The 24295-nt window shown below is 40.7% G+C and overlaps 1 protein-coding gene across 1 annotated transcript; it reads right to left on the bottom strand.

Moving 5' to 3' along the window:
- Positions 1–304: 304 nt before the first annotated feature.
- Positions 305–18152, bottom strand: mrasa (muscle RAS oncogene homolog a). The gene is made up of 6 exons (XM_080478426.1): positions 17956–18152; positions 7215–7470; positions 6907–7060; positions 4719–4818; positions 3701–3780; positions 305–2416 (listed from the first exon to the last, which is right to left on the bottom strand). Exons 2-6 carry the CDS (start codon positions 7405–7407, stop codon positions 2317–2319), a joined length of 627 nt encoding a protein of 208 aa, XP_080334552.1. The 5' UTR covers positions 7408–7470; positions 17956–18152; the 3' UTR covers positions 305–2316.
- Positions 18153–24295: the final 6143 nt, after the last annotated feature.

The raw sequence follows: 24295 nt of genomic DNA, 5'->3' as shown, positions 1-24295 counted from the left end.
ACTCTGAGGCAAAGAAAAAAAATTAAATAAAATTTAAAAAAAAAAAAAAAGGCCTCTGGCCCTGTGAAATTCCCCCCAAAATAAAAAGAGAAAGAAAAAAAAGGTGGGGAGTCTCGTTTTTTTTTTTTGTCCAGGTCTGGGACACACTGAGGTAACATAGACAGTAATAAATTATTCAGTTGCTTAAAAAACACTTTGCAAGAATCATATCAATTCATATCAATAATACAAAATGGTATCAAACATACATGATGCAACATTTTCGTCAAACATTCAGGTTTATTTTTTTTTTCTTTTTCTTTTTCCAGCTCATGACAGAGAGTCTGTCGCTCCATGATGAGTAATCCCATGTCTCGGGTGCTCCGGTGGAAACTCTTGATCCAGTCTCTTTAACAGTAGATTAAAGGAGATTAATACTGCCTTCCATCTTTTGCTGAGGTTGATTTTCTGCTTCCATGCTGAGGCGAATATTTTTTGTTACCTTCTTAATTCAAAAATGAAACCCAACTTTATTTATTCTCGGTTACAATCGGTGCCAAAGCATACGGAGGCACGCAGGGCTGCAACACCAATTAGCCGTTTGCTCACTTTGTCATTTTACATTCAAATCTTTTATCTTCTTCCTTTTTTTTTTTTGTCCTTTATTTTTCAACCGTGCCTTTAAGGTTTGACGAGAAAACAACATGCCAATAGGAAAGTCGTATTAAAAGTGCAAAAAATGTATTCCTTCAAGAGTCGGCATTCACCCAGACAAAGAAAGTTGTCCACCGAAACTTTAGTGCGTTAACAGTACGAGCCATTTCGTAGGTTATTAAATTGTACATTCCTACCACCAGCCTCATGACGACATACGAGTGCACGGCTGCTTCGAGTGTGTGAGGCTCAGCCTACTCCGTAGCTGGGTTAGCATGGCTTTAAGTCCCAGGAGCTCATCCCGGGGCTACAGTATTTCTCCTCCGTCCTCCGCTCAATCGTCTTCCCACACTGTCCTGAATTCAGTGCTAGAAAAGCCCCTCCAATGACATAAAGTGACATCACATTATTTTGGTTAGTGGCCAGTGCAAATCAGCTCCTCCAGCCTGTTTGGGCTCCGAAACGCAGAGCTCTCGTGATCCCTTTAACCTATTCAGTTTCACTCAGAAGTTACTACATATCTTCAAAACAGCATTGCGTGTGTTTACATTGCTGATTATAATTAGAATGTTGTTTTGTTTTTTTTAAAATCACAAATATAACTTGTATTCTATATTTCCAGGTACAAAAACAAACCCCACTAAAAGTAACTTTTAAGAGTATTATTAGTTCAATGGGAAGGGGAAAATATATATCAGGACGACTGTTCATACAGTACTGGTAAATGGTCGCACCCATTACATCACAGACGATGACTGAAGAGGCGACCCGACCGACAATAAGTATTTCTTTAAAAGAGAAGCAGTGGCTCTGTGTATATGTGAGAAAATAATTTGTAAGAGATTCTGTAAACAGATGGGTGTTGGTGTAAACCGTTACATTTACATTGAAGTGGAATTCCTCTTCTTCTTCTTCTTCTTCTTCTTCTTCTTCTTCTTCTTCTTCTTCTTCTTCTTCTTCTTCTTCTTCTTCTTCTTCTTCTTCTTCTTCTTCTTCTTCTTCTTCATACACTGACACTGTTTCAGTCATTCAACAAGCTGATATGGCCACAGCAACGATACAACTTTTTTTTGTCACGTTACTTTTGCTCGCTACGACATGCCCTCTTCCCCTCACGTGACCGCGAGGTGCACGCAGAGCTCTCGGCCCACTCCTTCACAACGTCGTCCGTCACCGCTCGCCTTTTTACAGAGACACAACCTGCCACTTGTCTTCCTTCCTCCAAGTATGGGAGTGTGATGGAGTCCATGAAGCGTGATGCGCTCCCTTTCCTTTTCAATTCTCCGGAGGGCAGGTTGACTTATGGAGGTAATTCTCTCCTCTGCCCTTTTAGCTTGTCTTCTTGTGCCACATTTGATACCAACATCAAAAATTACACTTGATTGAGAAACACTTAGTTCAGGAGTTGAATAAAAAGGGGGGGTGGGGGGGTGGGGGGGGGCTCAAATGACCTTTGAAAGAGGGATTCCAAGGCAATTCAAAAGGTCTGAGGGGCAATAGTCTGATTAATATGTTTCAGCCTTCCTTCGTCCCTCTGGATTCATTGGACCGAACCCACCCTCGTCCCTTTTGTGCTCCAGTAGGTAACCACTGCTGGGGAGTTCCCTGACATCCAAAGGTGTGTTGATGTGCATGTAGGTGTGTGTGTGTGCACGTGCTGAATGGCCAAGATGACAAGGGAGGTCACAATATAGCGCAGTGGAACCTGTGGGAGCCCGTCGATCGCTCTGCTCTCCACTTCATCTTCTTTTTCTTCTTCTGGTTGCGTTCTGGAACCTGTTGTCTGTGGGTAGAAACAGAACGTTGTCCAGTCAGCATCCACTTGTCCGACCCTTAACCTGCAGCTCTAGAGCCACACGTGGCTCCTCAGCTCCTCTGTAGTGGCAATCCTGAAGCTTTCACAATAGTTAATGGGAATTTTTAACAGGAAAAGAAAAATAAGAGGAGAAGAAGAAAAGAAAAGAAGAAAGGGCAGAAATTTTATTTTAATAATGGGAAAATAAAATTCCAGTATAGCTAAAACTGCTTTAACTATGAGGAAATGCACAGTGGCTATAAATACATAAAGAGGATAAAATAGCCTAGATGTGGCTAAAGGAAAATCCATAACAAAATATATTCAAATAGGGCCACAGAAGATAAAAAGGCAATGTAGTATATCCAAATTGTCCTTTTTTTTGGTATGTATTGCTTTTATTTTTTTTTTATGTAATTTCCTTATTTCACATATTTAGCATGTTTTGCATCTCCAGACAAATTTTATTTGGTGGAAAATCTGGTGTTAGACTGGTCTGAAAACAATAAGCCAACAGCTTAGCATAGCCCGAGTTACTGCTTCATCGGTGTCTGGTTGTAGTCAACACCTGGGCCATGATCCAACCGGTTTACCTGCATTTGCCTATTTGTTTTTCCTTGAAATAGATAACAACCCAATAAAATGTAGATTTGTGACAAAGACTTATAATAAATTGAAACGAGTTGCCAATGATTAGATAATACATTAACTGTTAAAGGTTCAACTGCAGATGCTCATATATTTCTACAGCCTGGCCACAAGATGGCAGTGTTGACTCATTAATGTGCTTCCCTCCGTTTCGGTACTTTCAAAACAAAAAGTTTCCTCATGAGTCACTTACAGATTTGGCATCTGCTCAATGAGAACTTTCCCAAACTCTGATAGTGTTTTTCACCAACATACAGTAGAATGAATCAGTCCTACTCGTGACTTCTTTCTGTGAGTTGAATCCATGCGGCGGGACTTAAGAATACGACATGACCACACTGAAAACACTCACATCAACCAAATTCTTCTAAAAATTACACGTGTGTAAAGACAGGAAATAGCTTTGGGATTTTTCTGTCCTCTTTCACTCCCCCAAAAACTCTTGGCCTGCCTTCACATACCAGTATTACACTGTCTGGATGCCTCGGAGGAAAGAGAAATTAAGTTACATAATGTATTTTACTCTCTGTACAATTAGCTTATGGTCACTGCTGTCCTAAAAGGTTAAGCGCCTATTTCACACCAACACTTTGACAGAATCAGAGAATCAGAACCAGAAGTTACCTTATAACACGGACCAGCTCGTGAAAGGCTTTGTCCACGTTCATAGGCGGATCCTTGGCACTGGTTTCAATATAAGTTATCTGAAGGGAGGAGAATTTTACAGAACAAATTAAACATGATAATCACTTGCAGCACAACAACACAGATGACAATGTTAGTGTGTGATTGCTTGCCATTTCTTATCAAGTCATAACAAAGAAGCAAAGAAACGGGCCGGTCAATCACCTGCGTTTATCGTTTTTCTAAGTCTTGGTGAGCCATGTTTTAAATGTTCTATACCAGGAAATAGCTGGTGCATATCTGCAGCCGTGCAAACTGTTACCTATTATACAAGGTTTTGCAATAAAGCTAATTTTATCACTTTAATTGGTCTATAACTCTAAATCAAATCTGATTGTACGCCAGGGTGCAGGGAAAAGGTTTCCTGATGTTCATAGGTTCTTCCCAAAGCTTTCAGGCGTCCCCCAGGTTCGGCCTGCACCACCCTTTGATCATTCGAAAGAAGCCTGATGCTATTCTATGTTTAGAAAGCAAAATTTCATTATCACAACTACAGGAAAATGTCAGTTTATCAGTAAAACACGTCTGAACAGTATTTGATGAAGGCGCCACACCCCCCCCCCATCCTACAGTTTATGTTGACCAAACCTGCACTAATCCTTTCTCTCATTGTTTCTTTAAGCCATTACACAACAAGATTGAGCTTCTATGTTGCAATAGAATGGCCAAATGTAAAAAGTGCTTCATTGTACAATGCTGTTGTCCCCCAGTGCAGGATGTAAATCCGCTGGAGTCACTCAACGCCACAGTGAAAGAAACAGACTCAGCAGTTCTGCCTGAATGACAAGATTGCATAAGTTTCCCTTCTGTTAACATGCAGCCGTTTGAGAGGAGCTCTGTTCATCAACGTGATGCAAAAAGACAAATAACACGGCTTCATTTGCTTCAAACCACCTGAATCGAGAAATCTTAAAAGGTGGAGTCACTTTTAAAAGGATTCGGAGCGTCCGCTACTCACATTATGTTTTGCAGCCATTTCCTGGCCCTGGTCTGTTGTGACTTTCCTCAGATGGACCAAGTCCACTTTGTTGGCAACCAGCACCATGGGGAAGGCCTCTCTGAAACACACACACACACACACACATGCAATACAATGCATTTCTGTATGAAATGACACGTGATCGTCTTAAGACCTCCTCTGAAGAGGAGCATTTAAGTCTTCAAATACGATGACACAAGATACCAGGCGTCACTATAATAAATGTACGCGGGGAGCCAGAATCCTGCAGCACTCAAGTATTGTCAAACTGGTGGGTACAGTCAGGTACCACCAAATATGGACAGAGAGTTGTCAGCTCAGCTCGACTTTCTATTTCTGTTTCACCTCAGACTCTTATTTTATCGTGTGCTGTCAGTCACCACAAGCGAACAGATGCTCCTCTCTCCACTCGCACTCAGACTACCACAGACTGTCACTTTTAGGAAAAGAAAAAAAAGAAAGAAAGAAAAAACAACCTGATATTCTGCCAACTGAGAGTGAAGTGAAGAAGAGAAGCTTATTTTCACCCACTCATATCCCAAATGATGTGACAGCAGCACCTCTGAGAGCTGCCTGAAATGTACCTGATGAGTCAGCACCGGGGTAGGGTTTAATCTACGGAGAGGACGAGGACGCTGTGGGGACAGTACGACGGATGACTTCAGCGATGAGAAATTTCTCTGTGTGCGTTGTTGTTGAAGTTGAACAAATTAGAAAATCGTGCTTGCATGCAAAAGAAACCATTGGCCACCGGGCCTAACAACTTCTCTTGGGGAAAACCCCGGGACACGTGTTGAAAGATGACATCTGTTCCTTAAACCAAAAAGGCAAATCTCGACAGATGCGGTAGCATATCTGCCATCTGCAACAAAGTAAAGGGATTTAAGTCATTAAAAATAAAAGAAATAAAAAACAACTAACTGTTGGAAAAACAACTTTGCCTATCAAAGTTTGCAACTCTTAAAGTACCATTCTTCAACTAAACACAGAAGAAATTAATTACATTTCCTCACAAAATGAGTATTTCGCCAACAAAAGTTTACAGTGCAGGCAACCATCACTCTGAGCTCCTCGTGATTTTGTTTCTATTTCCTGGACTTACACTAACCCCAGCCACAACCTCTTAGCTCCGATTCTAACCTGAAACTAAGCAGCAGTAGATTCAAAAAGCTTCACTTTGAAATCTCATACCAACAAGTGGGAAACGTGTGTTTTTGCAGGTTTAATAACATGGGTTTATGCACACACCAAGGCTGTTTGAAGTGCCGGCTTACGTGTATTAGTGCCCCATGTATTGACAAATAAATCTTCCTCACATTGTATCCAAGAGCTAAGTGTTCACTTATCTCTTGATAGGTGCCAGACAATTGTCAAAACCATTATTATTGGAGTCTTTTCGACATGAAACTCACTTCCTGTAAAACCGTGTCAGATTTCTGATGATTCATTCTGCAGGCAAGGGTTTTTTTCTTCCAGTTCTACATTTAACAGTAATGCACATGCAGCTTTGCTTTAATGCAGGCTTTTCATATAGAAATAGAATATATTGGAACGTTAATCCTGGAAATACATAAATATATTGAAATCAGGGTCTTTCAGCCTAAAATGGTTGACATTTATATTTTTTTCATGGATTTTATTTTCAAATTCTGGACGTTTTCTGATGTCCTTTCAGTCCCAAAGTGACATATACAATATATCCACATAATGCGTATATTCAGACCCCAATAACTGTAGCATTACCTATATCACACACACACACACACACACACACATACACAGTAGGCAGGGGTAATCCAATCAAATGTACATTTACATATCAAAATGTTAGAATTCAAAGATTGAAAATATTTTTTTTTTCCATATATATTTTACAAGATGTGCACATGGCGATAACCTTTAAATTAAGTTGACAAAACAAAACCCTGCATCTTAAAGAGCTATATTATTTCATGTTCTCAGATGGATGAGAGGCCACAATTTAGTGTATAATACCCTTTTCAATGATACTTTTGGTTTTTTTGGGACGCACGTGTAAACTAAAGCAGCAGTACTGTCATCTTCTTTCAGATAATCCTACATGTTGCACACTAACATGAGCTTTGTTATGAGCATGTACGTGTTGCCGTGCTGGAAGTGATTCTGTGGCGAGCGGCTGCAGCTTTACCTGTCTTTGACCCGTAATATCAGCTGATGGAACCGGTCGACGTGTTCAAAGCTGGCCTTGTCCGTTACCGAGAAGACGATGAGGAAGCCGTCTCCTGTCCTCATGTACTGCTCCCTCATGGCACTGAACTCCTCTTGGCCGGCTGTGTCCAGCACTGGAGTCCATATAAGAGACACGGATACATCAGAACATACGGCAGTGAAATTTCATTTTTATGTATAGAATGAAATTGGGGTGAGACACGGTGGGGTGGTTCTGATGAAAATTGGATCATTTCTGGCCGTATTCTGGGTCATTTTCAAACTCACCATCCAGTATGGCCCACTGTCCATCGATTTCAGTGTGTTTGAGATATGAATCCTCAATAGTGGGATCATAGTCTGGGACAAAGATCTTCTGGAAAAACTGGATGGTAAGGGCGCTCTTCCCAACACCCCCATCCCCCACCACCACCAGCTTGTATGTTGGCAGGTTGTCACTTGGCACAGCGCTGGTTGCCATGGCTACCACGGGCAGCGGCGGCAAAGGTGGGAAGTAGGCTAGTAGGCGGCTGATGAGACGCACCTGGTGGAGATAGAGTGCCGAGAGTGAGAAACAAACGGGGGTCGACAACAAAGGGCGGGGGGGGGGGATATACAGAAAAAGGAAGCGAGGTGGTAAAGCTGTTTTTTTCCCATCACCAAGGAGACAGCAGGCCACATCCAGGAGTAGATCAAAGAAAAAAGATAGAGCAAAAAAAAAGAAAAAAGATGGTGGAAACCACAGAGTGGACGACTGCATTATATAGCTGAGGAATAGCAGCGTCAGCTGGATTAGGCAACAGGCAGATTGTCAGCTGTACGTGACTGGATGTGGAAAAGCTTATGAAAGCCAAACAATTAACTTCTTTCTACGTCTACTGAGAAGTCGCTGCTTTCACATTCTATTTATTACTGTGCCTTGGAGAAAACATCGAGCACTCATTACAAAACAGGAACTCAGTGATGGCTTCCCCTGTGCAAACTAGACAGATAGGTAGCACTTTGCAGTTGGCTGTAACTGAAATATGTGTGATAGTATCCAGAAAATAAAGGCTCATTCGTGTACAGCTTCAAAACTGAATGGTTCCAAACCAATAGCTAATAAAGACACCTTCGAACAATTTATATTCTTTACCTACTTTTTTCCCAAACTTAAAGTTGGAGATAGCAGGAGCTTCTTCCATTTTGTATATGTTCCAATTAATCAGGGGAGATGGGTCAAATCCATATTTTACCATTTTCATTTGTTTTCATTTGCTTGACAGGAATCCATATCCATCTATTCCAGCTGTGTTAAGGTGATGGTCATGAGACCTGGAGCCTATCTCAGGATTTATCCAGAAAAGACCCCATTCCATCGCAGGGCTATAACAGAGATATACCTGATGGATGGAACACACAAACTCCTACTATGAGATGACGAATAATGGATTTACTCCCATAGAGCTCAAAGCCGTAGCCATCTATAGTCAAATCTACTGTAAAATGTTCTCGACTTTCCTATTCTTAGTTGACAAAAAGTGCTGGAATTGTTAAAAAAAAAAAAAAGAAGATATTGGAAAAATGGGATAATGTGCACCGTGAGGTCAAACTGTATTCTTGGCACCACTGATGCAATAAACAGTGCAAGGAATGCATTCATTTCGAGAGGAAGCTTAACTTGTAAAAGCCTGCTTCGTGCAACTTTCAGCACTTTCTGGCTTCACTCAAGGTTTCTCTGGAGCTTTGTTACCCAACCTTATGTCACTGACCCTCACAACCAACAAAAAAAACCCTGATATTTTCTAAGCATGCGTGACATTTGTTACCTTCTATTGTTTGTATAAATGCTGGTTTCATACAATTTCAACACAAATTCATCAGCTGTCATCTGTAGACCTGCTTGTTAAACTGAATCTCGAATCAGCCAATCACATGGCAGCGACCCAACACATTTAGGTGTGTAGAAATAATCGAAGTACCTGTCAAAGTTCAAATGGATTATCAGAATGAAAAGTAAAGGATTTTAGATGTAGCATTGCTGTTGTTGCCAGATTTACTGGTCTTAGCTTTTCACGAATAATTGATCTGCTTTCTGGGATTTTCACAATCAACCCTCTTGGAAGGTTTACATAAAAGGAAAAATCCAGTGAGCTCTCTGGGTAAAGATACCTTTTTGATACCGGGTTAAAACCTCACAGCCTACCTAGCTGACCGCGTCTGTTCCATTTACAACCTATATTCCTCTCGTAAGTCTGCAACTGTATAACTGCATGCTTTCAATACACAGTTTTAAAGTAGTCATGTGTTCATTCATTGCTGTACTGGAGTTGCTTTACTTTCTGAGTCACTCTCCTGCATTTACGTTTGTGTGCGGTATAAATGTCAACCCGTGATGCAAAGTCACTCTTGCCTCAAGTTAGGAGTGTTCCTCTGGATAACTACAAAAGGATTCTATTGTGAAAGCGACAGGAAATGCCACAGCAGTTGTCAAGGAGGTCAGCGTCTCACTGCCTGGCAAGTGTTGGCCAACAAAAGTGAGACAAAGCAACTTTTGAGAGCCGCCATATTTTCAATGTAAGAACTAAAATAGTAGCAAAGACTTAGAAAAAGATTCTGCATTTGGTATCGATGCTGAAACCAGACTAATGACATCTTCGCTCCCTGACCCCGTAAACCACAGGGCAGAAGAAGGAGAGCCGTACTTAGTAATTATAGACTTTTCAAAACAAAAAATATAAGAGCTTTAACAGAAGGGCGTTTCGACATACTAGCTCAGTGTATTTAAAAAAAAAACTACGAAAAAATTGCACATAATTCAGCTGGCTTTTACACTAGCACCACAGGGGAACAGCTTGTACAGTACTTCCCCTCTAATATAATCAAGTGAGTCAATATGGGACACGACTTAAGGAGCTTTAAAGGAGCCATATTATGCTAAATTTAATTTCTACTGGTTTTCCAACAAAAATATGTGTCCCAAGACCTGCGAATTAGCCTCCAGAAGTGAAGAAAGTCCGTCATCTCTCTCACTCGCTCTTCCCAATTTTTAGTGAGCTTGTGCTCCAACAAGCAAATCAGAAATCGTCCCCGTGCTACATCACTGAAGGCATTAACCAATCACAATCATAGTAGGCTCTTCCTAAAAAGCAGGCTTCGCTAAAAAACTGGATAAAGCCTGGCTCTGTGTCGTCCATGACTCAACTACAATTGTGGAAGCTGTAAGTTATTTGCTTTTGTCTTGCTTTACCGTGTAGGTCACGGTACCATGAGAGTAAGGCACGTCCTCCTCTCCCCAAGATATGACAGCATATTCTCAAAGGACCGACTATTCAAATGGCTGAAAATCATAGGAATTTTGTATTTGGGGCAAAAAACTTTGAATACAACCTTTTTGGACCTAAGAGGCCTTTGTGAAATAGTTGAAACAAACTGTATTATATGGGATCTTCAATGTCTGTCATGCAATCCTGTGCTGTTGTGGCAAAATGCTCACACCACCGCTGACCACACAGATACATAAAAGGTGTATGGCATGGGAGAGGAGAGCGGAAGAGAAGGGTGAGAGAAATCGGAAACAGAGGAGGCTGGAGGAGGAACTGGGAGCATGTGAGGACAAAGTTTATAGAAATCTCCAACATGGTATTGACTCACTAAAACAGCCACAGCAATTTTATGAGCCGCTTCCTGTTTTTTGGATTCTTTCTAGTCTTGCTACATAATATTCACATCTCAGACTCTACATACAGTATAAGACTCAAGGTTTGGAATAATGAATTTAAGAGCGAACAGCAACTTCACTGGCAAACCAATAAGCACTGTACTATAAAAACTAATGTAAATCATGCATCTTTGTTTTGGAAAACCTCGACAATTATCATTGTACAAATTGTCCACCTACTTAAGTCTTATATAAACAGGCAATAACTGACAGCCTTGCCGATTCCCATACTCTCTACCCTAAAGTGTACTGCAAGAGGTGTTAGTGTTGCAGTAAATGTACAGTTTCAACTACCAGCAGATGGACACTGAGAACACCACAAGTCAAAAACCAAGTCCTATGTTTAAATACCAGACTGCTGAGTAAGGTAAACAGTTAGCCCTAAAGCTAGCTTTGGTTTTGGCCTTGGAGGGAAAAATCCAAATCGCCCTCTGTGGGAAAGTGCTTGTGGACGAACACAGCCTCCAATGGGCCTGTGGCAGTATCCTCACCACATTCTTCAAACATTTCAACCAGCGAGGGGAGGACATTATAGCGGAGATTCATCTACAAGAACTTTACACAAGTACTCTGAACCATCACAGGAGATTTCTGATATTTCACCAGGACCCAGGGCCTACATTTAGTTCAGGGGTAATTATTTTGCCCCCAGAAAATCTCACCAGTCGTGCCGTAGTAATTTGCAAAGGTTAAAAATCATTGGATCTTAGAGACTGGGGTCTGTAGTGCTGAAAATATCTAATTGGAAATACTTGGTCTAAAAGTTCCAGGTACTTTTGGCTTTTCCTTGTCTCCAGGTCTGAATGCAATACTACGTCTGAGGCGATCTCCTTTAACCTCCAGACTAAGTAGTTTAGAAGCAAAACCTGTGTGATTTGAGTAGCTGAGTGATTTATTCGCCAGGATTAGCAACTGAAGCTGTACATTTAGTGCTGCTTTACATTTTAGGTTGCACACACTGTCTGCGCTGATCTCTGGCCGGTCTGGCAGTGAGTTCCTCACACTTTTATGCACACGGTCAAGACCTCTACAAAGACACTTTTATCTGTTCCTTACATTGTGCTGAAGACATATTTTTGCGCCTTACTATTTTCCAAGTCTTCTAAAGAACATCTTGATTTCAACAGGAAAGGCTAATGTCATCAGTTGGTAGCATAAGACGAACTTAAGGTGGACATTTGCTAAACATACAGGATTCATTAAAAATGACACAATTTTTATATTTATATTAAGTGGTATTTTAGGACTGACACGTCATATTATGCATGATTCCTTTCAAGACCTGCTTTGAAGTTGATTTGAACAGGGTAGGACATAAATCTTTTCCCCTCTAGAACCCGCAGATTGCCACAAATGCTGCCGGACAGGGAAGCCAGATGCTGACACACACACCTATTCTCACTAACAAACAAAAGCAGGAGCCTTTAAGGTAAAAATCAATGGGCAGTGTCCAAGGTCTGTCCTAGGAAGTGTCTTCTGGTTTTCTTTGACAAGTGCCAATCTAATTTCAACAACCTCACAGCGGACGAAGCTTTGTGCTCACCCCATAATATCTGGCACCTCCCAACAGAAACCCCATACCTCTATATTGTCATCCACTGAATAACATCAGTCGATCAAAATAGACTAACCAAAAAACACAATTCCAGATCCTTGATGGTCTGAACTGGATAGAGCAGAGGTCTTGCTATAGAAGTACTTCCAGCAGTGAGAAGGGCTAAATATATGTGGTTTGCCATGCATGAATTCTAAGTTACGAGTCACACCAAATACAAATGAGAAATGAAAGAAAGACACCAACCAGCTCTACGAGCAGCACAACGCCCCCGCCACCCCGCCCATTCCTCCTTCACCCACCAGGAAACAGCTGTCAGCTGGCTCAAGTCCATCCATTCCTGCCCGGCACAATGGAGGGAAGGAAGAGGTTTCCTTCCTTTCCAACACCAGCCAGGTTCAGCAAAGAATTTCTGAGCCAAATTCCACACATTAAAATAAACACACTTTAGTTATATTGGTTGTCACAAATTTGAGAAAAAAAATTTAAAATCAAAAAAATACACACAGTGTGAAGGAATTGCTACAAGCTGGGAAGGCAATATGAAATGGCGGTACCTGCCACGAGGTGTGGTTTTCACCCTCGCCGTGGGTGTGAGGAGTGACCTAGTGTAGCTAAAGCCAAGCCAGGTCACAACCTCTTGGGGTGTGTCAGGATTTCCCCCCTGCGAATCTGTGTGGTGGCTCTTTCAAACACCTCTCACTGCCAACACCACAACATAATCCATGTGTCTGTCCAGACCAAGATGCGAGTAGAAAGCATTACACTGAGCAGCAACACATTTTCCTCTTCTCACCCTCATGCACAATGGATCAATTTTACCATTTGTTTTGAGCCTCGCAAAAACAGAGGAGAAAAAAAATCCTTTGTCCTGTTGTTTGGGGTTTACATGCTTCTGGGAAATACTCTTAAAACGCTAATAAGGGCAGAGCCATGTTTCAAGTTTATTAGCTGTGTTTAAAATGATCCCAACAGGACTAAGCCTTTTCCTCTTTTTTCTCTTACAAATACTAAACTATAGTGAGCATCAACAATTCCTGTCTTCCTGTGAATTTACTGACACACTGCTGTCTGCACAGAACAGAGGACGCCGCTGTGTTTCGGACCTTGCATTTTGTCCTCACAGTGGCTCCAAACAGTCTCTCTGGGCTTCTTGAGAAATAGTTAGTCGCTGTCTTGGGAAAGGATGAAAGGATTTCCCTCTTCATGTGGGAACAAAATGGCAACACAACTCACAGAGTGGGAACAGGGACGAGCGCAGAGGTGCACACCCCGTACGATTTATATCAGCACTCATCTATCATTCACAGCAGGTGATTAAAAAAAAACGTGGTTCACCGAGTTTAAAAATACTTTTTTGCTTAAGGCACTACTACATTTGGCCAAACTCCAGCTTAATTTATTATTTTCAGTTGCTTTTTTTATGCTATAAATGTAATTTTCTCAAATATTATAAAGCTATATTTGTTGAGACATACTCTGAATGTGATAAAACCATGTATAGGCCTGGTGTGTCAAACATATGGCCAGTGGGCCAAAACCGGCCTGCAAGAGGCTCTAATCCAGCCTGATAAACCACCAAGCAAATTGTAAGAATTACATTCAAGAAAACATTGATTTATTTTTTACTAAATCTCTTATGCATAGCGTCGCATACATGACAAAACACTGAGTCCTGAGCTGAGGTATCAGTGATGCTGCTAAGAAAGGTAGCAAACTAACATTTCCTTTAAAGCTTAGGTTGAGTTTGTGAAAACATGCATAATAAAACAGCTATTTCAGTTGTAGATTTCACTGTCATTTGAACCAGAACGTTACATTAAAATCAGCTTTAAGTTTTTGTAGTAATTTTCCATTGTAACTGTTTGGTTTTCTAAAAATATAGACATTTTCATCGTGTGTGCCACAACAAAGAGATACTTTAAATTTATAGGTTATAATGGCACTATTTAGTCCGTTTGTGGCCCCTCAACTAAAATGTGTTTGACACTCCTGATATAGATGCCTTTTTTCAAGCAGCAACAACATAACCCACATGACAAATTTTCCTCCGAGATATTAGAATAGAATAGAAGCACTTTATTAATCCCAGAAGGAAATATTTTGTTACACGTTGCAAGGTGACATAATGGTTAGCGCACACTTCTCACAGTGAGAAAATATCTCATTTGAGTCGAAGATCGGTGGTGTTTCTGTGTAGAGTTTGCGTGCTGTCTCGGTGTGAAATTACACGTATGGTTGTCTGTCTCTCTGTTTGTCCTGTGGTGGACTGATAGAATGTCCAGGATGTCTTCTTCTCCCTTCACCCACCTCTGGCAACCCACAGCCTTTTCTGATGCAAAAGATTTTGGGCTTTTCAGGACAATATTACATATCTCTATAGCGTTTCTTTCAAAGTGGTGCGAGTTGTGCCAATTTCACAGTACAAAGATCCTGATTGAGATATTTTTACGTCTCTACAATGTTAATAAGAGTTGTTTTTTTTTTTGTTTTTTTTTAATGAAGTGAAGTCAGCTGGCTGCCCCATCATTTTTCCACCAACGACAGCTGACTTCAGAATCAGACGTTTTAAACATCCCGTGCTACGTTGCCTGAAAGGACAAAAATCCTATTGGATGTTTAATCACATGATTATGGGTCATCACTAGTGACTAACTTGGCAGTCCCTGATCTCAACGCATTATTAGAGAGCCCATTTAACCATAACTGCACAAAAAACTGCATTGTGTTTCTCCGGGCTCAAAGCTGACCACATGCAACTCGCACACATTTCAGCAGCGTGCTGTGATTGGCACCGGGCATGTCCTCCTCTAACCTCTGCAGTCAGTCACTCTGGACTTTTGTACCGAGTGTTTGAGGGCGTAAAGCAGACTGTGAGATGACTGCGGCCCTTATAGGAACGAGACAAATTGAAAGAATTATCATCTGCTGCTAACCAATTTTCGAAGTTGGAAAGAGCTGATGTGAGAATGAGTAAAATCGAAATACATTTTTTAAATTTCCAAATATAACAAATTCAAAGTTCAGATAGCCAGCCATCTCATATATTTATTGAATAAAGCTAAATGCTGATCTTGATTGTTTAATGAAAAGATAAATAATGTAAGAGCATGCAGTGAGACATACATTTTAATTTACCCCTATACAATCTGTGTTCTCATGGAATACTGTATATAAAGGTCAGGTTATGAGTGTAGAAATAACAAAACCAACGTTCCAAAGATATTCTACTTCTTTAGCTATTTATATGTGAATATGTTTGATTTCTTTCTTCTTCTAGAAAATACACTAATGGAATCACAAAGCCAAGATTCAGTGACATGATGGCAGTGAAGTTCACCATAAATTTCCCTTCTGTGTTTGAGCTGCTCTATTCTCTATTACATCAACCACCTTCATGTCCTCCTTCACCACTTCCATCAATCTCTGAGGTCTTCCTCTCCTCCCGCTGCCTGGCAGCTCCATCTCAAACATCCTTTGTCTAATATATCCACCATCTTTCTACGTCTAAACTATCTGAACCAGGCCTCTCGATCTTGATCTCTAAACTGCTTGACTACAGCTCGAGGCAGGACAGGTCTTAAACTGAGTAACATTCGTCCTCTCTTGAATCTGTGTAGTGTTATGTTGACAGAAGACGTGGTTTACGTGTTCTTCTCTAATCTTTGGCTCACCTGAAAGTTACAATTTCATCCACAGATGTCTGGGGGTTGTTTTCAAACGTTTTTTGCTGTTAACATAGTAATCCAGTGGTGAATACGCGCAGGTTCAATTCATGGTCCCGGCTTTTCAGTGTGATTTGCATGTTCTCCCTGCATCAGTTCCACCTCAGTCTCTCTCTGCAAGTCTGCATATGCTGCTAACAAACATTTTCATCCAATCTTCAGTGGGAATAAGCTGCAAGCTCTTGTTAATCTCACGTTAATAAGGCAAGTATTAAAAACAAGGAACGGACAAGGTGGAGAGCTTTTGAAGTAAACTAAAACATGTAAATATCTTTGTAATATTCAGTATGATTGTTTTTAAAGCAAGTGATCACATGACTAATTTTCACAAAAAAGCATTTTCTGATTTGTAATTATAATCTTATTGAAATAGTGACAGAGCAACATATTTCTAAACATACTAAGAAAGCTGTTGTACACACATGTGACAGAGCAATTAGAAAAGGATAAGCAATAATTCATTTGTCACACAAAGTGGTAAACGTCTTGAACTTAGCTCAAGCCATGTGAGCTTTCCGAATACTAGAATAAAATATGATCAAAATAATGATGACTTCATTTATTATTAATAAGATTTTAATATGTGATTGAGTAAATTCCACTGGGTTTATAATCATGACTGTGATAGAAAGTAATCAAGTTGTTATTTCACAAATGCACTCAATGAAATATGAGAGCAAAGTAAGATCGCCCTTAATTACATGTAATAGCATATGAATCAGTCACACCATCGCAGGAAAATATGCAATTACACTGGGAGCACTTCTAGTGTGCTGCAAATGTCCTCAAAGTCTGGATGATGTGATTGGACAGCAGTCTGTTTCTCATAAGGAATTACAAACATGTCCACATGCCAGGTGGATATTTGCTCATCACGCCTCATTTATTTTGCTCATTTTCTCGCCAAATAACTAAACCTGCCTGAGCTTGCTTTTCCACACTCCGGGCCAAGCTCTCGTCACACTGCGAGATGCCAGGAGCGTCACCTTGGTGAGACTTCATGCATCCAAGTGTCAGTCTGAAAGCTGTCGGGAATCATTGTTTAATAACCAGCAATGGCACAGAGGAGAGGAGACACGTGCAGAATGCACCAAATGTTGATTTCCCTGGGTGAAAGAGAGAACTGTCAAAGAGCACTGAGCCGTCTGAGCATCATCATCACAATCAGCAGGGTTTGGCTTGTGCATCATGTACAGTTATGACGAAGACATAAAGAGGCATCAGACAGTCAAATGATCTGACGATTTCACTTTGCTATTAATAGTGATTAGTGTGTGTGTGTGTGTGTGTGTGTGTGTGTGTGTGTGTGTGTGTGTGTGTGTGTGTGTGTGTGTGTGTGTGTGTGTGTGTGTGTGTGCGTGTGTGTGTGTGTGCTTCTGAATGATCTCATCCTATGATTTGAGACATGAAAAATCCCTCTGTTCTCCCTGCCCAGCGGTTCACTGTGCGCTTGCACACAGACACAGACACACACACACACACACACACACACACACACACACACACACACACACACACACACACACACACACACACACACACACACACACACACACACACACACACACACACCATCTCTGCTCTGTGTGGAGCGCGATCAGCCGGAAAACCACCACCACCAAACCACCAAACGTACGTTTTGGGGGTTAATTTCTGACAAAAAAGCAGAAAATTGTTCCCAGAGGGTTAATTTTGGACAAACCGAGCCGAGGCCCCCTCTGTCTGTCTGTTTCTCTCTCCGTGTGTCTTTATGGAAAACCGACAGCAGCCGCCCCCGAATAACGGGATTTTTTTTTTTTTTAATAGCTCCATATTTCTCTTCAAGTTTGCAGCGATATATAAAAAGAGAAGCAAGAAATTCAGCAAATTCCATACAATCGTTAAATTAAAATCTGTCTTGATAAATCCGATTTTACAGCAATCTGTTGCCCCTAAGCTGAACGTCCAGAGGGGAGTTTCTGGGTTTTTACACACGGTTACAGAAACAACGCACCGTCCGCATTCACACACCTCCGCCTCTGTATCCGCAGCGAACGCAGGGGAACTCACCGAGACGAGCTCCTCGACAGTGACCGGCGAAGACACGTCCTCACACCGGCATAGCCCTCCACATCTCCCCCTTTCTCTGCTTCAAACCACCGCCGCCCTTTCTCCACGGACGGGAGTGCTCTGCCCACATCGGCGAAACAATACGGACAGCAGCTAATCTCTGTGTTGCAACAGCTGATGCTAAAAATAGAAAAGCCCCAAAGGGGTGAAACGGCGTTTTTTATTGAATACTGAAAAGACGTAAGATAATTTTTCGGAAGAATGACACTTCGATGTGTCCAAGACAGAGAAAATTTACGCGTTGGCTCTCTTTATATGTCTTTTCTTCAAAGTGAAATAACTAAATTTGAAAAAGTGGGAGATAGAGATCCCCTTTTTTATTTGTGAAATGGACTGTTCCCGAATATAGATGACTTCTTTAAAGGGGTAGTCCTGTCAAATTAGCTTGTCCTGCTTCAGGGGAGCTAGATGGCTCAATTAAAGAACAGCAAATACGTTTCTTTCCTTTATTATTTTTATTGTAATTATTTTCATTTTATTTGGAGGGGTGTTCAAAACACAAAATGTTATTCCTTCAGTTCTATTTGATATTACTACGTCAGGTTTCAAAAATCAATTGAACATTTCATTAAACATGTATATCTCAGTCATTGACATACTGGCTAATTTCAATTTCAAATCCTACATGTTTCCTAATTCCTACCTTGAAAAATTCCTATCATCGGGGTGGATTTCTAATTGAATTTCTTCAAAATGTTACCTACACAATAATGACTATTCCATAATATAACATGAAATTTGCAACCCGAAGAGACAAAATATGAGATATATGGTTGAAAATTTGCATTAGTGAAAACCAGAATCCCAGATGTAGACATGTATGTAGGGTATCTATTTCAAACAGGGCCTTGCCTTCTAACTGATGTATAGTCAGACTGCACAGGAGCCACTTAAAAGAAGTGCTTCCCGGAGGCCTTCATGATTACGTTGTTGTTTGTGAGCAGGTAAGTGTGCAAGGAGTGAACACTCAGGGTCAAGGACATCCCATGAGATATGCTAGAGAAACTACTGCTATATCCATTCTTTAAAAAGGGTATTAGCATAATGTCACACTTATTGTGCACCTACAAATAATGTGACGTGATCAACAATGACCAAAACATACACAGATGTGCGTGTGTGCGTGCATGCATGTGTGTGTGCGTGAGAACTATATGAATAATTCAATTGGGACAAAGAGAAAGAGTCTGGTGTGCGTTTCAGCTCTGTAAATATACTGGACTGGCGTTTTTATAACTCACTGGATTGACTATGGGAAATGAAGCGCTCTCTATTTATATCATACTATCTCTTAGCACGGGGTTCCCAGGAAAGACTCACATACGTACATATTATATTGTTCTATGTAATAGCAAATATGTCTTCAATCTTTATCGCAAACACTTTAGAAGCAATGTTTCTAATTGAGGACAGTGTGGTAGTGGTTAGCAGTCTTGCCTCACAAGAAAACTATCCCTACTTTAGTTTCATGTGTCGGTGCCATTTTGTGGAAAGTTTGCATGTTCTCCCTTCACCCAAGTTCATCTTGTAACAGCTCCTAAGTTGGATAAATCTCTATAGAAAATGGGTGGATGATAATTTGTGTTACTGTTTTTGTGCTTCTGAAAAACAATACTCAGCATTTGTGGGCAAATTTAATGCAATGCTGGTTGAATGTCCTTTTGTCAGGTATATTATTCTTCAACTATTTGTACACTGATCAAGGAAGCCTCTAGTGGATTATGTATAACAAATTATAACAAATCACTGTTGTACTCTGTGTCAGTTGAAGTACAATTTACTAAAAGAAATCCTAGATGCTTCAGAAAAACTGACATGTTTGAGCAAAGGAGGTTTGGTCATCCTTGTGTAAATAAAAAAAAAAGCAAGAATTCGCAAGATGGTGTAAACAAAAAGAAAAGTTAAAATTCCCACGAGCAACCGAAATCCAGTGGAAGAGCAAGAGACAGACCGGATAACACTCAAGGACACACAAATGAGCTTCAACATCGGACAAGTTGATTGGGGATGACAATATACACACACAGGGAGTGGAAAGACTATGAGGCACAGCTGACAACAATCCATCGGTACCAACGAACGACCAGAAATTAGGGGAAAGATGATGCCTCAAAACTCAGCCTTGGATCTTAAAACTAAACATGAAAAGTGCCTGAAACACAAGGAACCATGAGGAATACCTGGTGAAAATCATACATGAAGACCGAAAACTGGAAAAAGCACATACAGCACCATCAAAGACGGTTGTGAGTTTCCAGAGATTAACACATGTGACAGTTAATCTCAATCATCTCTGTAGGTTTTCAATCAAAGAAAACAAGATCCAGATCATGTTGGTATCTAATCTGCATTGACGCACTTGTAGTCCCTGTATGTTGATCAGAGAGTCACAGGCTGTTTAACTTGTAGGAGGCAATCAAGAGGCGGTGAAGTGAGTGACTGGGTTATTGATTTATTCATCCATCAAGAGGTCACTCTACTAGATTGGGCTGCAGGCTGATGGGATCTTAATTTAAGAATTGATTGCTTCTAGTCTTCAATATATTCCTCCGATTTTCTTCACATTCTGCAGGTATGTGAAGGGCCGGGTCAGACAGTGTGTAGTTTGGACAGCGTGCATTTACAGTCAAGCATTTTGTGACACACTGTTGTGTTGATCTTCTCTTAAAACGTCCACAGTGTTGACCATGTAGATCTTTCGAGTGTCACGGATCATTAAGCACGGGTGACGTCTGTGTGTGCGTCAGTCTCCATGCTTATACTGTATGTTCACACACATCAATGTGGAGAGAAACACTGAGTCCAATGTACAGCTCAGCTTCTTCGGCACCCATGCCTTCACCAGTGTCAGACGCCTCCGACACTTGACTTATCACATGGATGTATACACACATACACATGTATTGATACGTGGCTTTTACAACTTTTTTCTAGTTAATCTAATTTGGTTTTGGAGCCCTCTACATAGTGTTTACAATGATTTTGCTCTATAAAGCTCTATAATACCATCTGTAAATGAAGTGGAATAGAATAGAATAGAATAGAATAGAATAGAATAGAATAGAATAGAAAAGGGGATTCTCTTTCTTTCCCATCAAACAGACACAAAACGAGTGCTTCCTTTGCCTCTGTCCTGTTTCCATGGAGACGGTAGTGAGCTTGTTCTTTCTACGAGGAACAGACCATCTGACTTCAACACAATATGCTCAAAACACACACACACACACACACACACACACACCCACACACACACACACACACACACACACACACACACACACACACACACACACACACACACACACACACACACAGAGTAAAGTAATTCCATTTTACACACTGTCCTTTACTACAGTGGCTACGTAATGCTGTCCTACTTTTGTGTGTTTGTTTGTGGGTGTGGGTGTGGGTGTGGGTGTGTGTGTGTGTGTGTGTGTGTGTGTGTGTGTGTGTGTGTGTGTGTGTGTGTGTGTGTGTGTGTGTGTGTGTGTGTGTGTGTGTGCGTGTGTGCGTGTGTGTGCAAGCTTATTTCTGCATCTCAAAAGTGGTTGTACAGATAGCTGTGATCATGTATTGTTCTCTGTGCAAGTGTATAGATCTTTCCAGCTGAGGTGAGCCACAGAGAACACCAAGGATGCATTTAAAAACCCTCTAGAGGAAAGTGCAAAATGTATGGAAAACCTTTTTTACGTTGCATAATTATTGGTAGTACTGGTAGACATCTTATCACATGAGAGGGAGAGTTGTTTGAGCCTCTGGCCTTGTGCCCACAGCTGTGCTAATACTTACTACAATAACCCAACTTCAAGTGTGATATTGCTTTCATGCAACACTTATCAGTGCTGTTGAGCCCATTTATCAACTGGGAAATGTGATAGTTTAGACTTCTGAGCTCGAAGAAACTCCACAAAGCTACTGTGATGTCACTCAATACAACAAGCAGGATAATGCTAAAAGTTGAATATTGGAGAAGAGGTAGGATTAAACCAGTTCCTTTCCCTTTTCAGAAATGTTGAACAAGATATACTGTATGTATTATATGTATTATATGTGTGTATGTATATGAGTATGCATGTCTAGATAGGTAAATATAACTTCATCCCAGCATTGGCTTATGTCGTTGATGTTACACTGTTCGTTATTTATCTACAGGTTTCCATGTTCTGGGCCTCACTTAGTGGCCATTTTCTGGTCTTGTGTGAATACTCACTACTGAACAATTTCAAGCTCTATTACCACATGATTGATATCAGTCCTCCCCAAATCCCAAATGTTTCTGTCAGAACTGTTGATTTATGTTACATATCCCCCATTTCAAAATGATTAATTTACAGATGTAGAATTGAATGATGAGGTGTTGTGTTGTCAGAGCCCAGCAGTCTATGTTGGGAGTTCACATGAGCCGAGTTCAACTGCTTGAAAATCAAAAACCTACAGTGCTCTCAATTGTGTAAAGACCACCTGCATGTACAGACTCCACCCGTGGGGTTCAACCATGACGCCATGTGGTAAGTGGGTGAACATTTCAAGGCAACAGTAAGTGTGATTTATTCTCTCTAGGGTAACAGAGGTCAAGAAAAAAATGTCGGACACATCCCTTGAATTAAATTGGAGTTGACAATGTGGCCTCTATCAGGAGGTTGAGCTCACAGTTTATAGATGACTGATGTGTTCTGGTTTGTGAATGACTAAGACCCAAGATACAGTGTGGCTTAGGAAGAGAGCAAAACATCCCTCAGTCCTCTACCTCTTTATCTGAGGGTCTCAGGGAGTTGCCTGTCCACCAAAGAGGAAGCACAGACAACCACACACACACACACACACACACACACACACATTCACACCGGCATGTAGTTTAACGTCACCAACTAACCTCAAACGCATGCTTCTTTTTTAAGTGGGACAGGAAACTGGAGTATTGCCAGAGAATCTACATATGCACATGAAGAACATGCAAACTCCTCACAGAAAGGCCTTCAAGCCCAAAATCAAACTGAGGATATCCATGCTGTGTGTGGGAAAACTAAAATCCAACTATGATACTCCATACGAAAGTGAATATGTTAAAAAAAATTTTTTTAAAAAAGCATTGTTTGGCATTCGTGATTAGCACAAATGCTTTCAAGACACATCAATAAAATATTTTCTATATCTTGTATTTAATAATGTTTGCACTGACTGAGGTGGAGTGTGCTTTATTTTCCCCAGGAAGGAGGGACTTTCACCTCCACCCCAGGGATTTCCATGCTGCCTGCGCTCAGTCACAACCACACCCATTCTTGTAAAAGTGTTGGTCATCCCCACCCATTACTTCTACACTCTGATCAAAAGGACGAATGACACTTTTCAACACTTGCAGCTGCTGAATTTGGTGATTTGAAATGTTGTTTGAGGTCATTGTGTCATCACAAGACACTGACAAGTCCTCTTAGCAGTATGTGCACAGCTTTCATTTCCTCTGTGCGCGACAGCCTTGCATGTGCAGCCAGGAACTGCTTATGTCAGCGAGTGTCTGCTTCTTGTCATTGTCCTATTTGGCGTTGTTGTCCAGCTCAGAGGTGATATATTACACATAAATATCTTCAATGAAAAACTCATCCATATACCAAAAATCACCCCAGGTTGTTTTTTGACTGTGGCTGAGGTTTGTTCTCCAATCTCCTCGGCTTGTCAATGAGCACGTGTCTTTAGACTGCAATGTAAATGGAGTCTATTTATAGTTTCATTCAAACATTAGTTCAACAAAAATGTTTTGATATTTTCTATGCTGTTCACACAAAAACAGACTCAGAACAACTGACTTCACCATATAATTATATATTCTCCTGCACTTTTAAAGGCTGAGTCGGTGTGTGCGTGCGTGCTCAACTTTTAATTTCATTTAACATTATTGTATAAAATAAATACAAACAGACATTTCCCTCGGCAGTTATCCTTGTTCTTCCCAATCTTTCAGAAAGTCTTGTTTGAAATCTAGACACCACAAAGGCCAATACATAAGACTCCATCAATATTTTACCTGATAATAACACAATTTATTCAAATGGCAGACTTGATAACCAAGTTCTAATGTTGTATAAGCGCTATTTGGGTGAAAAAAAAAATTCTTCGGTAGGATATGAAGTTGTACTCTGTGTAATACCCTATATTGTCGGTGGGTGTCGCGTAAAAGGGCGTGCATCACAAAACAAGGGGCGTGCCGAACAGTTTTGTCCAATTAGGGACTCCGTACAAGGCGGAGCTACTGTATAAATAAATCAAATTGAAAGGGAAACCAAAA

Source organism: Lipophrys pholis, assembly GCF_963383615.2.
Source record: "Lipophrys pholis genome assembly, chromosome: 13".
NCBI lineage: Eukaryota > Metazoa > Chordata > Actinopteri > Blenniiformes > Blenniidae > Lipophrys > Lipophrys pholis.
The sequence above is the reverse complement of the archived record's forward strand: the minus strand, read 5'-3'. Positions and strand labels throughout refer to the sequence as shown.